General features: G+C 40.7%; 2 protein-coding genes across 3 annotated transcripts in view; one reads left to right on the top strand and one right to left on the bottom strand.

Annotated features, from left to right (window-relative positions):
- Positions 1-7,114, bottom strand: part of Rmdn1 (regulator of microtubule dynamics 1) — a 31,958-nt gene extending 24,844 nt beyond the window's left edge. Inside the window, exons 1-2 of the mRNA XM_021160477.2 lie at positions 6,855-7,114; positions 1,415-1,532 (exon numbers count right to left, since the gene is read on the bottom strand). Coding sequence (XP_021016136.1) covers positions 1,415-1,532; positions 6,855-6,968 — 232 coding nt within the window. The 5' untranslated portion in view covers positions 6,969-7,114. The remainder of the gene's footprint in view (positions 1-1,414; positions 1,533-6,854) is intronic.
- A 3,040-nt stretch (positions 7,115-10,154) lies between these two features.
- Cpne3 (copine 3) overlaps positions 10,155-16,457 on the top strand; it is a 45,989-nt gene continuing 39,686 nt past the window's right edge. Inside the window, exon 1 of one of the 2 annotated variants that reach the window (XM_029476120.1) lies at positions 10,155-10,252. In XM_029476120.1, coding sequence (XP_029331980.1) covers positions 10,225-10,252 — 28 coding nt within the window. In that variant the 5' untranslated portion in view covers positions 10,155-10,224. Of the gene's footprint in view, positions 10,253-12,011; positions 12,120-16,457 lie in introns of those variants that run through there. The other variant, XM_021160186.2, reaches the window with a different exon arrangement.

Raw genomic sequence — 16,457 nt, 5'->3', positions numbered from 1 at the left:
CCAGGTTGGCCTTTAAGTTACAAAGATCCATCTGTCTCTGTCTCCTGAGTACTAGGTTTAAAGGTGTGTGCAACACATCGGACTTAAATTATCCATTTTCTTAAAGACAAGATAGTCCCATATAGATGAAATAACTAGCTTTTTAAAATTTTTTTCAGTTTCTTTGTTGTTGGATCTCTCGATGTACCTCTGGTTGTCCTGGAACTTGTTATGTAGACCAGGCTGGCCTATTACTCACAGAGATCTAAATGTACTCTCATGCCTGGCCCTGCCAACTAGTTAATAACAACCTCAGGTTCTTATATCTGAACTCTAAAAGAACATCAGTTCAGTATTAACTATTCTTCTTCCTCAATCATATTCTCTTTTAGGGTTATGAAAATATCACTCCATAAATTGAAGTAGTACTTTCCTTATATACTAAAAGCATGCCACTTACTATAGCAACTGAATTAAGGAGACATTTTTTGATGGGTAAGTCTTAAAGTGTTTAGTCTCTTTTGTATCAGAGAAGGAAGATAATGGCATTTCACCAATTTTCAATCACTTTTCTGATGATTAATATAAAGCTGTATTCTATCTGTAAATAAAATCGTCCCTCTCCAAGTTCTCAACTAGAGGATAGCTGCTTTATTATAACAGGAGTGTGTAACACCTTGGAACTAGTGAAGTAAAGGATCATTTTGTCATCTAAAGCAGAGGGTGACAAACTTCTGTCATCTTCACCTCTACAGTTTGTAGGGTATTCACTGCCTTTTGCTATCTTGTTTCTTTCTACACATGCAAAGCACTTTCAAATTTTTCAAAATGAAACATAAAAATTCTTAATTTAAGAGTCCTAAAATGAGGGCTGATGAGGTAAGTGGATAAAGGAATTCCCTGCCAAGACTGACAAGGTAAGTTCTATTTCATGGCTCCACACAGTAAAAGGAGAGAATTCCTGAAAGCTGTCCACTACCGTGTGTGTGTGTGTGTGTGTGTATACTGACAAAGAACAGATAACATTATTAATTTCATTATGCATACAAATAAGCTAATGACAAAATACCAACACTAGGAGGCTGGTTCAGGAAGGAAAGAGCTTATTGTATAAGCATGAGGACCTGAGTTTAGATCCCCAGCAGCCATATAAAAAGCTGATTGTGTAATTACAGATTACATCTCTAATCCTAGCACTGGAAAGCAGAGCTCCGGGTTCAATGACTTTATCTCAGAAAAGAAGCTGGAGGGGTGGGGAGATGGCTCAGCAGTTAAATCTAACACCCATATACATAAACTAATAATAACAACAACAACTCAGAGCCGGGGGGCCAAAGAAAAGGCTATGAAATTCATCCCTGGCCTCTGCATATGCCTACAGAGGTATACACTCACTCACCCACAAAATAAATCAAGATCTCTAGCTTATGCTTACCTTTGGCTGTGGCATGAACCACAGCAGCCTGAGAAATGACTTGATAGGTTTCAAAACCCAAATAAGACAAGGCTGAGAATAAAAGGCCTCTCTTGAAAGGTCTTGTATTTCCTATCACCTATACAAAACAATATATTAAAATTAAGAAACTCAAGAAATTTCTACCCCATTCAAAACATATCCATTTTTTCTCACCTCCAAACAAGTTATTATTGAATGCTAGAAGCTAAAAGAAATAGTTTACCAATTCTTTACTGAAACTATTTCAAATCTTGCATTCAGTATATCTTCCTAATGGAAGTAGTACTTTGTCTGATGGTCAGTTGTAGACTAGAAATGTAACTCAGTGGTGGAACATCACGCAAAAGAAACTTGGGTGAAGACTCAGAACCTCAAGAAGGATGAATGAATGAATGAGTGAATAAATATGGCAAAAATGACTTACGTTTTTATGAAAATCTTTTTACAGAGACATAGGTATTTTAAATTGCATGGGATAATATTATTAACAAATTATTCAATTAATTCAGTGATACTTTAAACTAACACTTAATGAATATTAATTATAGACAAGTTGAAAACTCCAATAATTACTACACATGAAAATAATATACAGCTCTCAGTGCCCCCACAGTTTTTAAATAGATAATGAATAACAATATTTGAGATGGGTGTGGTAGCACATGCCTATCACTCAGGAGGTAGAAGCAGGAGGACCAGGATGATATTCAAGGTATAAACTGGGGAAAATCATTTCATCACCACAATCAAGATTACAAGCATACTCATCAACCCAGAACTTCCTTCTTTGTAGTGACTTCCCAGCACTGGGTTTCATTATGGTTAAAACATTTCAGTTTGTTTTTTAAATATTCTCATGGTTTTCTTCCTGTCTCATGATTGTCCCTTCTGTTCATTCATATCTAATGTCTTCTTGCCTGTTTGTTGTTTGTGTCTAGAGCTTAATCCCAGACCTCTTGTGTGTGTGTGTGTGTGTGTGTGTGTGTGTTTGTGACCTTATTTCTTCTCACAGTCTTAGATGCCAGATTTGACTCATTCTGTCTCTAGCCTGGATGTCTCTTCTAAACCTGAGAATCCCTCAACATCTATCTCTACATGAAGTCTATTATGAATTTCATCTCTTCTCAGCTGTCCCTATGATGGTAAATGGGAGATGTCTTCTTCTAATTGTTCCCTTTTTTGTTTTGTTTTTATTTTTAGATTCATCTATTGTATTTATGTTCATGAGCTCTTTGCCTGAATGTTTGTATATGTACCATGTGAATGCCTGGTGCCTGCAGAGGATAGAAGAGGGAGTCAGACCCCCTGGAACTGGAGTTACCAAAGGCTAAGCCACCATGTAGGTGCTGGAAATGGAAACTGGGTCCTCTAAAAGAGCACCAAGTGCTACAGAACTATCTGCCCAGATTCTTTGTTCAGTTTTTAAAAACAAGCAAAAAGCCACTGATGCATCTAGAATTTCTCTCAATCCATATTTAATCCACATCTAAACTTCTGATATAGTCTTAGACCAGAAAATGGAAACTTCAACACATTCCAATTCGTTGAATATTCTGGTAAAACCAAATATTCAAGACATTAGTACTAATGAATTAAAAGCAAATCAACAGCAAAATAGCATTTTATTTTCTGAATGCATTCTTACTTTCTAAAAACAGGTTAGTGTTGTAGACCAGTTTAAAGAGTCTTGCCAAGCATGTAAGAAGCTCTGGGTTGCATCCCTAGCATCACATTGACTGGTTGTAATGGTGTTGCCTCTGTAATCACAGTACCAGCCAGGGAGGTAAGCATAAGAAGAGCAGGAGTTTGAGGTCACCCTTGGCTACATATCTTGGACACAAAATCTTGTCAACAAAAAAGGAGAGAGAGAGAGAAAGAGAGAGAGAGAGAGGAAGAAGAAGAAGAAGAAGAAGAAGAAGAAGAAGAAGAAGAAGAAGAAGAAGAAGAAAGAAAGAAAGAAAGAAAGAAAGAAAGAAAGAAAGAAAGAAAGAAAGAAAGAAAGAAAGAAAGAAAGAACGAACGAGGAGGAGGGGAGGGAAGGGAAGGGGGAGGGGAGAGGGCAGGAAAAGGGAAAGAGAAAGAGAAAAAAGGAGGAGGAGGAGGAGAAATGTTGGACTAGGGAGAAGGTATGGCAGGATCATAGGTATGATTTTGGTGCCTAGAAAAAAAAACAGAAGGGAAAGATCAAGATGTTTAACATTAAGTCTTAGTAGCCTATTACTCAACAGGTAATGACACAGTAAAAAGGACGTATATAGTACTGTAATTAGAGAAAATAGCACATTTAGAATGTCCAACTTTTTGTGGTTAAGTAATACACAGGTTGCTTAAATGGGGGATGCATAGCCATTGAATGATTATATTTCTCGTTGTAATGTCATAAGCTAACAGCTCATCTCCTGATTTCTTATCAGTTTGATTAATATGAAGCAACCTGTTATTCATCTCTGGGAAACTAGATGAAAATGATATTTCTATACTTAAAAATCAAAGACCCAGAACACCTTCAAAATGCTCTTAACTTTAAGAATGTTTCCAACAGCTAGAAGATACCACTTCACCTTGTACCTCTTCAGTAGAATGCAGTGCTTTTTATAATGAGTTCTTTTTTTTAATATTTTTATTACATATTTTCCTCAATTACATTTCCAATGCTATTCCAAAAGTCCCCCATACCCTCCCCGCTACTTCCCTACACACCCATTCCCATTTTTTTGGCCCTGGCGTTCCCCTGTACTGGGGCATATAAAGTTTGCATGTCCAATGGGCCTCTATAATGAGTTCTTTAAAACAGACAAGCAAACCTCAAAGGGAGCATATGACTCAGTGGATACAAGGAAGCTGCCACCAAGGCCTTATAACCTGAGTTCAATCATTGGGAGCCACATAGTGAAAGGAGAAACAGATTCCCAAGGTATTCTCTGACCTACCTCCACATGTGCACCCTAACGTGCATTCACAGAAAGTGAAATATAATAACAATTCCTACAAATATTTCCTATGTAAAAGAAGTATGTGCTCCGACATATTTTTCCTCAACATTAATTTTACCAATTTTAGATCCAGAAATTACAAAAAAAATCATTAGATTGAAAGGAATATCACTATTCTTCCTCTTTTCTAATTTTTGCCAAAGTATCTTCCTTTTAAAGATTAGAATTTCTCTGTGATGGATGCAAAGGCATCTTCTTGGAGTAATATTAAATACTTTCAATATTCTACCATGGCTTTAAAATACAAACATGTATGAACCAGATGTGGTGGCATTTGTCTTTAACATCAGCACTCAGGAGTCAGAGACAGGTGAATTTCTGTAAGTTCAAGGCTAGCCTAGTCTACATAGTGAGTTCCAGGCAAACCAGAGCTACAAAGAGACCCTGTCTCAAAAATGAAACTAAACATTGTGCTAAAAGTTCCCAAATTCCTTTCTTTAGCCTGGATCTCAAAAGGTAACTGCACACTTCCTGAGCTACTTATCCAAATGTCAACTTGGCCCTCTGAATCCAGTCCAAAATAGAGCACATTTCTCCTTTACCCCTTAAATTGCTCTAGGCTGCTCTAGCTAGGAACTTAAATCTTTCTACTTAAGCCTTCTTAACCTCTTCCATTTCACCAAAGTGCAAGCCATATTTCTCACCTAGCCTACACCAAGATCTCTTGCATGTCCATTCTCACCATACACTGTTATTTTTTCAGTGAAAATCTGCTCAAATGACTTCCCTATTTGAATGCCTTATTTGATTTCCTATAATCTTTACACTAAAATCAGAAACACAATAGTTTATGAGGTTGTTAAATTCTGTACTTAAGATTGTGTGGTGTAAGTAGGTGAGATGTAAAGGTCAGAGACTGACATTGGGTGTCCCCTTCCACTGTGGGTCAGAGCATCAAGCAACTTGGGCTATAAACTTTTCTGAATCTGTCAGAAGGCAATTTATGCCCTTTGTGCTCCATTCCCTTACAAGTACTGCAGATTTACTGACCTCCTTCCTTTCCAAGAGTAAGTGCTTAGATGTCCACAAAGGCCACACTCTCTCAACTCTTCTCTTCCACCCCCTGCCCATTTTGAGAAAACTTAGCAACAGTAGCAATGTGGAGAAACTACCTGTCTAGTGCCACATGAGCCAGTGTGTGGAAGCAGAACTTCCTCCTTTTATCCTCAGAAATGAACTTTCAAAACAAAAACCAAACAAACCAAAACCTACAAACACAAAACTCGAGAAGCTGGAGAAGTGGCTCATTGCTTAAGAGCACTAGCTCTTCTTCCAGAGGACCAGCACTGATATGGTAGGTAACTGGGTACTAGGCATGCATTTGGTGCAATACATACATGCATCCAGGTGAAACACATAATACACAACAATTGAAATTTTAAAAAAGGAGAAAGGAAGTTAGGTTGTTGGTTTAACTTTCACACCTGGAGTACTAGGACTCAGAAGGCTTAAAGCAAGAAAACTACTTGGGCTGTATATTAAACTCAAGCCAAGCATTGCAACTTAGGGGAGTCCTGGCAAAACAAGTAAACAAGCACGTCCACAAAACAAAACCCTGAGATATTAAAGGAGGCCTTAACAGTTAAAGCCTGACTAAACCTCACAAGAGATCTTAAGTTAGACACCCAGGTAAGCCGTATCTAGATTCCTGACCTACACACACCATGGATAGTAATTGTTTGTTTAAAATAGGCATTTAAAGGCCGTACTTTAGGGTTTAAAATTAACAAAATAGTTATGAGAAATATATCTTAGGGACCGATGTCATCCCTTTTCAAGAATACAGTCATAGCCTGTCTAATAAAAACATCAGAACTGAGATAATTAAAAAAAAATTCCGAACAGCTTTAACGTGTATAAAAAACAAGAAATTGAAGGATAGTTACTGTAAAAATAAATTCTCTCATTTATTGACAATTTCAAAGTCACATCACAAATATTTTTGCCCCCAGGTGCGAGGCAAAGGCTTATTAACACAGAACTTACTTTTTTTTCCCTCCTGTTTATTTTGGGACAAGCACTTACTAAATGGCCCAGACTAGCCCTGAACTGGCTGGACACATCTCAAGCCAACCTTGAATTTGCGATCGATCCTCCTTCCCTGGACTCTCCAGTAGCTGGGACTACAGCATTGAGCCACCCGGCAGAGCTGCCTGAGGTAATAACCTGAGTCCGGAGACGGTCGCTGGCTTTTCTGAAAGCCGACTTTCTCAACGGTCAAAGTTCTTTCACCTTCCCGTTCTATATTCGTACAGGAAGGGCAGAGAGGACGCACCCCTCAGTCATGAGGCCAGCTGTCTCAGCGGAGGTTTGCAAAGGGGAAGCCCCACGACCCTCGGGCCGGGGTGCCGCACCTCCAGACCTGGCGATGGGGGCGCCCCCGACGCCCTGCTGATGGAGCGAGCAGGACCAGGACAGCGGGTTACCTCGCAAGCGCGGACTCCCCAGGCGCCACAGCGCCCACGGCGGCCCCAGGTCCTCGTCTGCTGACAGACGCGGAGCGGAGGGAGAAGACGCCACAGTCTCGAGGACAGCGCCATGACTGACAGCTTCCCAGCGTGACTGAGGACGCGCTGGAGGACCTGACAGAACGGGGCGGGGCGAAAGTCCGCTCCGGAACGGGGTTCCAGAGGTCGGCTAGCACCACCTCCTTCACACCGACCCGCAGCTTCCGGGCCTCGGTTTCCAAAGACCGGAAATAACTCCGGGTGGGAGAAATGGGTGGAAGGGAACCATCACGCATGCGCACAACAGGCTCAGGCGAGGGAAGAGAGCCCTCCTCTGGCTGTCAGCGACTGTACATTGTAGCTTTTGTGAGAGCTTTCTTAAAAAGCAGTGGTTGTTGTTGTTGTTTTGTTGTTTTTCTATAACATCCTAAAGTCTTCAGCAGTAAAGTGAATCCTGGCACTTATGGTCCTTTTTGAAAATAAGTACTTGAATGAATTACATTATCTTACAAAAGGAGGAGGGTGGAAAAACAGGTCCAGAGCCTGGAGGTGGTGGGAACTAAGAGAAAGAAAGCAAAGCCCCATGAGACTTAGTCAGGAAATACCAGAAAAAGAAGTCCTACCATAGCCAGAGCTCGGAGTGCTTCTCTAGCTTGCATGAAATCTTGGACTCAGTTCTCAGCACTGCATTCGATTGGAGTGGTAGCCTATAATGAATGCCAGCGTAGGAGAGGTGGTCACATAAATGAGGAGTTCAAGGTCATCCTGAGCTATATAATGTGCTGGGTGCTAGCATGGAATCCCGGACACCCTGTCTCAAAAAAGAAAAAAAAAAAGTTGATTGTTGTAATCCCAGCGCTGTTGTATTGATTTTAAAGATAGCCTGAACTACTCAGTGAATTCCAGTCTAGTCTGAACTACTGGGTAAGACTGCTAGACTCTGCATCTTAAGAATTCAGATAGATACCCCAGTGCTTTCCTGGGTAGGGACACATAAAAAATAAGACAGGTTATATCAGAGAGAGAGAGAGAGAGAGAGAGAGAGAGAGAGAGAGAGAGAGAGAGAAATCAGATTTTAGTTTAACTTACATGTGTTGTCTTAAATTACTTAAATACCCATTTACTAAAGGTGTTATGTGGTGCTGGGACCCTTCATGTCCTTTAACCGTTATGCTATTCATCGTTAGGTGTAGATAGGAACTGCAAGTTATAAATGAGGAAGATGTGCTTCAGTACGAGTTTGAATTCCCCAGAATCGCTCATGCCCGTGAGAAAAGGGATAGAACAGGTGTTTGGAGCAAGCTTCCCAGGTGTAGAGACATGAGACATTGCTTTTGCTATTACATACATCATGTTCACTTCATTGATGATTGAGAAATATGCCTGTAAATATTGCACTAAACTTTGGCAAATCCAAAAGACACACTCTTTTCTTTGTTTTGAAGCAGGGCAGGAATTTCTGGAGTTGGAACTGGAGTGACAAGGGCACTCTCTTCACTACCCACCCCCCAAATTCTAGTTCTTATTCAATACTTAGGTTTATCTCAGTATCTTAAATTTGTCTGGCAATCTTACTTGGTTTTCAATGGTTAGGCATCATTACTTTAGAGACTATGAATAAAGTTCTGTTGGTAGAGTGCTTGCCTTGTTTGAATGAGAAGATAAAACTGCCTTCTGTCCTTTTGTCTCTGTGCTGTTCTCTTATGTAGCCTCTTTTCCCTTGCCCCCCTCTTCTGGTGAGAGCTGGGCATATTATATTCTGTCAAATCTTTCTCTGAATCATCATTTTGTCTACCTCTCAATTAAACCTTACTTTCAAACATGGGTGCTTTCTTCTACAAACTAACTTTACCTTCATTGTTTGGGATTAAAGGTATGTGTCATGGGTAGAGCCATACCACAACTAGAAACAGATTTTTTTTTTTTTAGGAAGTAACACAATCTTGGGGTTCACAATATGATCAAATATCTTCCAACACCTTTGCACACTGAGGTTCTTGATATGATTTTATCTGATTATTGGCAAGATATGACGATTTTGTGTGCATGTTTTTGATCCCAGGACCTTGACAGTATGAGCTATACTATCAAGCATGCAATGGGATCTGTTTAAGAAGAAGATTGAAAGAGCTAGTGATGTAGCATGTTGGTAGAGTGCTAGTATGTAAAAGGCCTTGGGTTTGATCCCTAACCCTGTTAGAAAAGGAAATAAAAGGAAGAGCCTGGCAAACAGACTACACTATCTGCTATCTTTCCCGAGTCTTGTGGTTCATTCTCTGACTCCTCTCCCCGTCCCCACATACCATATGTGTCTATCTCACTCAGGAATACTCAGGTCCACTGCCTTTTCTTACCGTACAATGGGCCGAAGGTTTCCTTACATGATATTTTCTCTGCCACTATTCCTTTATGTTATACAATCAGATGCGGTCTTCCTTTCCTCATATGACTTCATATTTCTTACTTGGCTCATTTCAATCTATCTTTCCATTATCACTATGTCACTTCCTCAAAGAAACTTCTTCTTATTCCTCCTAAATATATTTCCATTTATTAATTCATAATTTGACTTTTGCAATGGTTTGGACTATATTTTGGAGGAACTAGTAACATATGCCTTCATTATGCTATAATCTCAATGACTCTGATTTTTTTCAATTATACTAGGATATAATTTTTTATACTTTTTCCATTCATTCAATAAACGTGTATTGTGTATATGTAATGGTAGATCTCAAACCCTAGACAAATGGCTAACTGAGATGCCTATTTAACATATCAGAGCAGATGCTGGTAGCCAGGTTCTGAGCAACTACCTATTACAGGCCATCCTGGCTGGCATCCCCTCCCCCCTACCCTACTATGCATCCTACTATGCTCTCCCTCATAGCTACAGTGGGCCTTCTCTACCCACACCTAGCAGCACCATGTCCCCCCTCCCTTTTTTAATGTAATATACCTTCTACCTTCTAGTAATGAGAAAAGTAGAAACACTTGTAAGATACTTAAATATATGTACTGATAGATGGTGCAAAATGCCAGGAAGGTGAAGGAGAAAGGGCTATAGTAAATGTAAATGTTTGCAATTCTATTTTAATTTTTCCCCTTTCAATGTTCAGTACTGAACACAGAGCCTTGTTTGTGCTAGGCATTTAGTACTTTATAACTGAACTATGACCTCAGCCAAACATTGCAATCCTAACCTGGATGATGGCCAGAGAAGGCTTCACTCAGAACGTTTGATTTAATACCCAAAGAAGCGAGTCATGAGGGGTGTTAGGGACACAGCATTTTGTGTAGAGTAAAATAAACATGCAAAATTTTGCTCTGGAAAAGTAGATGGAAATCTATGACCAGTAGGGAAGAGGAAGTAAAAGGTAAGGAACAATGATAAGGTAGGTGGCTAGCAGTGTAGTTTCTCTTCCCACTGTAAGGATTTTGAATGTTTGCTTTATATGACTGGGTCATATCTAATTTACATTTTATTTTGGATCCTTCTATGTCCAAAGTAGACTAAAGGTGAGCATGGTTGACCTATGAGAGGCAATCTCTTGAAGGAAACACACTCACTTTCTCCCAGCAGTTTTCGGTTGCTACTACATTACTAATATATAGCTAAGAGTGAGACTTTATACCTATTGCCCCTCTCCATGCTGAGAATTTGTCCAACCTGAGCTTTTGCAGGTCTTTCCAGGCTGTCAAAGTTGCTGTGAGCTCACATTTAAAACTGCCCAGAAGACTCTAGCTCTTACATTCTTTGCTTTCTGTCTTCTTTAATGATCACTGCTGGGTCTTGGAAGGAGGGAACATGATGCAAATATGCCATTTAGGGGTATGCTTTCTTTAGTCTCATCCTCTGTGCCTTGGACATTTGTGGGACTCTGTTCACCACTGCTGCAAACAGAAGCTGCTCTGATGAGAGTGGAGAGGTGCATTGATCTATGAGTTTAACAAAAAGTCATTAGGAGCTGACTTGATACTCTGTCCATTGAGCAGAATATTTATAGTAGATTCTCCCCTGGGTCTGTGACCTGCCTAGCTGTTGTTTTTGCCTCGATAATAGTGCCAGGTATGGATTTCATTTTGTGGAGTGGAACTTAAATCCAATCAGAAAGTGGTGAGTTATTTCCATGATATTCCTGCCACTATTGCACAAAGGGCATGTCTTTCCAGGCTGCTCATCACTGGAGCTCTAGGGTTCACTGCTGGGTAAGACTGAGATGACCTTTCTCCTCTGGAAGCATACATACCACATTCCATTCTTTAGTCCTTTCTATTGAGTGTTTTCTCCCCACTCCCCACCTTTTCCCCCTCACCAATGTAAGTGAAGTAACTTTTGTAACACTGTTCTTTTGTCTTTGTTGATTTTTAATCCCATTTTTTCCAGCAGATATTTTAAATTTTCATGCAATAGAAGGATGTGACCTTGAGTACTTGTCACCATAGGCATTTTGAGATTAGCATAGTCTGATGACTTTAGGCAAATTGAACAACTGTTTACCTGCCACATTTCACAGTATTTACTTGCACCATTCTTACGAAAAGGTACGTGGCGCTAAACACATAATAAAGCTTTTGTGACGACCAAATAAAATAAATATGTATATTAAATAAAATAAGCATGTAAAATTACTCTGGGAAGGTGTACACTCTACAGAAGGATGCTTAAGAGCTGGCATTTCACACAATTTCCTTGTCCAGATCTGTTTTTTTTCCTTTTTTTCTTTTTTTTTTAAGGTTTATTTGTTTTGCTTTGCATGTATGAATGTTTTGCTTGCATGTTTGCACACACACACACACATGCCTGCTGCCTTGGAGAGATCAGAAGAGAATGTCAGATCCTCTGGAATGTGCTAGATGTTTGTGAGCTACAAACCCGGAACTCTGCAAGATCAACAAGTGCTCTTCACTTCCGAGCCCCCCCGGACCAGATCAGATATTTTACTGCCTAAAGTCAATTACGGGTTTTGTAAGAATTCTTTAAAAGGTCAGCGGGTTGAGGTGCAGCAAAGAAAACTGGGAGTGAAAATGGGTTGGGCAGCAAGCTCCCTACCAAAAGCAAAACTTCACCTTGGTCCCGCCCACAAGCTCCTCCCTCGCCCCGCCGCTCCGGGACTCCGCCCACGAGCCCCGCCCCTCCGCGGTCCAGCCCTCAGGTTCCAGTACAGCCCCTGCGGTCCTGCCGCCTTGCGGTGCGCCTCGTTGGCTCTCCACCCTCACTCGACTTCTGCGGCGATATAGCACGTGAGTGCGTGACTTTTCCCAGCTCGGGAGCCGTGTGTCCCAGCCCAAGCCTGTAGCCTCCCGGGAAGCGGGCCGGTCCCGGGCGGGAAGACTTAGGGCCCTCAGGCTTCCATGGCCCGTCCCTCCGGGCCCCGGGCGCTGGAAGTGCTCCGTGGGTTTCCGGTGCCCACTCTGGGGACTCCCGAGTGTCGCGTGCTGGGTCCGCGGCCCGTGGAGGTCCGGGGCTGGGGGTCAGCCTGGGGGCCGCGAGCGCCTCCTGGGCCTGCGGCTCGCGCACCTGAAGAACCCTGCCGGGGATCCGCGGGCCTCGAGTGGAAGGGCAGGGTGGGGCGAAGGGTTACAGCCCCGAAATCTCGGTCCCGTTCAGCGGGGAAAGATTGGTGAACCAGACGAACCGGTCGTGTGGGGGAACGGTGGAGGAAAGGCTGCGTGCTGTGGGAAAAGGTGCTACTGAATTCGGTGCAAAGCTGGGCCTGGGTGAAGTCCTAGCAAGCTCCTGCACCTGTGTCCAGGGCTTTGGGCTCACTGCACACGCGACGCGAAGGAAGGGCAGTGCCACTTGTTTTGCAGTCAGAAACTTGAGAGCATAGTGACCGTTAGTGCTGGCGCTAATGCACTTGACTGAGATCAGCTTTTGTTTCTTTCTGTTGTGTTTGTGGCCGCCTCAGAATAATCAGAGGGTAAATAAAGCAGGATTAAAATAACCAGTGGGTTGCAGTGACCCACAGCCCCTGTGTTAAGACCATTTTTATATATAGTTAGTTCACAACAAGCTTAAATGCGACTATTATCTTTTTCACTCGTCAGGAAACTGGAATTAATTTACGAAACTAGGCACCTCTGAAAGTGGTAGCATTAGGCTTCGATTGCGGTCTGTACGGTTTTTTTTTTTTTTTTTTTAATACTTTACGATTTACAAAAGTAAGTGAACCTTATTTCACAAGTAAGGCAGTGACTATCTGTCTACTTTCAAGTATGTTCTGAGGTTTTGTTATCTGTCTAACCTTTGGGTGGGATACCCAACCCTTTAAGGTGTGTTTCTACATTTGTAAAATGGATATAGCACTGATATGTCAGAGTTGTGAGGGCTAAATAAAATGTTTGTAGATCACTCACCGAAGTGTCTGATACATAAGTAACGATAAGATAAATATTTATTCACATAAGTCTTGTTCTTAATATCAGCTCTGAATTCTGCCAATCATAGCCAAACAAAACCTGTTCAGGCCTAGCACATAGATACATCGAAACAGCAAAGCTTAGGAAAAGGTAACAGAACAGATGATAGTAGTTGTAGTGACAATAGTGGATTCTCAGGATCAGTCTGCTTTTCAACACCCCCCCCACCCCCTCTGTTTTGAGAATATTTTTTAAAAGGCAGCCCCTTTTGGCCGATGAGTTGAAAAATGCACCCCACTCTAGCCTGAAAATCTAGTGCCTTATCTCCAAGATTGGACCATGCAGAAGCTCTCTTAATGAGACAAAACTGAATTTCTGGTTTTTAGATTAAAACATGCCTGGCACAGGAAGGGAAGGAAATATTGTCTTTCAGAATCTCTTTTCTGATCTATCTCCTAAAGCTGAAGTCTAGAATTGGGGGAGGAAAATTATTCATTGCCTCCAAAGACATGTTGATAATTGGACTTCTCTTTTAATTTTACTTGAACATTTATAAACAGTGATCTATAAAATAAAGCCTTAATTCCAGCACTCAGAAGGCAGAGTCAGGTAGGTCTCTAACTTTGAGGCCAATCGGATATGTAGAGGGAATTCAAGGACAGCTAGTGCTACACACAGAAACTGTTGGAAACCAAAAACAAACAAACAAACAAACAAACAAGGAAACTAACAAATACTTTAAGATATTTTATGGGGCTGGTGACCATGGTTGGTGTAAGGGAACTTGTCTATCAAGCTGATGACCTTGGGCTTAATCCTGCAACACTGAAATAAACAAATAATTAATTAAGATATTTCTTAGCATTCTTTACAGTGACATTTCTTTTGCATCTGCTCAAGCACTCAGCTCATATTGTCTCTGTGCTCTCTCATCTCTTCTTATGCCTTGGTTCGTGGGGTTTTCTTTCTTGCTGTCTTTCGGTGCTGTCCTCAGATTCAATTTATAGTTGTTAAACTACCTCTTTTCCAAAAATTTCTTTCACTGATGGTGAAAGATAAGTCAAGAAAGATAATGTTGGATGTGAAAAATGATTTCATGACCTTTAAATATTAAAAATGAGGCACAATTCTTTGTCAAAGTATGATCTTGCTGGTGGATCTTTTAGAAAGAATCAATACCATTTCCATTAGTTCTCAGCCTCTTGAGGAATCCATTACACTGTTAGGTCCTTTCTGAGGCCTTTATGTTACAGTCTAACTTCCTTCTAAAGTGGTTTTGTTTTGTTTTAATGTTCTTGATTTGTTTTGTAGATACTGCTGCCTAGGTTAAAGTGTAAATGAACCAGGTAGAAGACCTCTAGAAGATTTGTTAAAAGAGTCGCCAAGAAAGGAATTAAATGACCACTTATCATAAACGTTTTAACATTAAGTTTCATACTGATAAGGAAGGGAACTTATATACACATTTTGATAACATTCTGATAACAAAATTTAAACCATATTGTAGCTATGTTATACGTTGGCTTAAATGTATTTGAAGAAGGCTGGGAGTAGGGTACAGAGATTTTTTTTGGAGAGGCTTTTCATTCTCATAAAGAGAATAAAATATAACAGCTCAGCTAAAAGGAATCATAACCCTTAAAAAGATATGAAAATTAACAGTACTATGATCACACCAATTTCTATTAGATAGAACATTAATACAATTTCTCCATGAGAAGGGAATATTACACAGTTTAGTAAAACCACTATCTTATGAAATGGATATATTATGTCTATTTCCTGTAAAAATTACCAAAGCAACAATGTGGATAGTATGGTTTATAGTGTCGTCATATTAACTTCAGTTTTCTGTTTTGCTCTGCTTTTTCTTTTCTTTTTTACTTATTTATTTGAGACAAGATTTTTCTGTGTAGCCCTAGCTATCCTCTGCCTTCCCTAAGTGTTGGAATTAAAGCTGTGTGCCACAACTGTCCAGCCTCCCCCCTCCTCTCACTTCTCTCCTCTCCCCTCTCCCCAGTTCCTCCCCCCCCCCCCCCCCCCCCCCCCCCCCGCCTCTGTCTCTCTCTTCCCATCTCTTTCCTTTTTCACATAGACTCTTGTGTAGTCTGGTGGAAACATCCAGACTTGCTGTTAAAGGCAAGGATGACATTCACCTCCTGCCTCCGCCTCTCAAGTGCTGGCATTCTCAGTATGTGTAACCACACCCAGGTACTTAAGACTGAAGTTTTCATTTTACAGTTCCTCTAAACATTAAGATGATATTACAGTAAAATTCCTATTTGCAAATGTGAAAAGGAGTGGCAATTTATTTCCATCTAGATAGGGATTTTTTTTTTTTTTTCCCAAAACAAGAGTTTCTCTGTGTAGTCCTGGGAACTCTGTAGACCAGGCTGCCCTCAAACTCACAGAGATCATCTTGCCTATGCCTCCTGAGTGCTGGGATTGAAGGCTTGTGCCACCACCACCTGGCTTGGGATCATATGTTTTAAAAACAAGTGAAAATCTAAACAAATGTTTCCTGGTGGTATTGTTAAAAGAAATTGTTGCAATTCCTAAAAGTGCGGGACACCTACAGTGTTTCTCTTCTGCTCTGCTTGTCTCCTCAGCCTTGATTATGAAGAAAGGTGCTGTTAAGTCTACTCAACTTGTTCACCTTCCTATCCTGTAATCACATTCACGTGAGAGTTTCCTTATGTCAGTATTGTTCCCCAGCAACTCAGAAGAGTGCCTGACACAGGGCAGGTGATCCCAGTGTTTGATTGAACTGGTATTAAATGAGTAATAGTGTTATTAAATATTAATGATTAGGAAATGTAAAAGGATTTGCCAGAAGGTTATAAACAGCTGTGATGTATATGGTAACCAATGCTGCAGTGAATATTCTAGAAATTGGACAATGTGTTAAACATTTCATAGTTTTTGTTCAGTATATAACCATATAATGTTGGGAAGGCCAGCACATGCTCTCTTACCGAGTGACACTGTGAACGCTAGAAACTTTCAAACTTAGAGAATGAAAGTAGTAGTTGTTTTAGCTTTAAACAAAAGGAATTTGTTTATTTTGGGGTAAGGTCCCAGGCTGGCCTTGAACGCACTTCCTCCTGCTTCAGCCCCCTGAGTGCTGGGATCCTGGCACTTAAGACCATCATGCCAAAACTTTTTTTTTTTTTTTTTTGTATTGTTCACTATGAGCTAGAGAGGCACTATGTGACAAAT

This window comes from Mus caroli, chromosome 4 (genome assembly GCF_900094665.2).
Source record: "Mus caroli chromosome 4, CAROLI_EIJ_v1.1, whole genome shotgun sequence".
NCBI lineage: Eukaryota > Metazoa > Chordata > Mammalia > Rodentia > Muridae > Mus > Mus caroli.
Note: the sequence above shows the minus strand (reverse complement) of the source record. Positions and strands in the feature narration are given on the sequence as shown.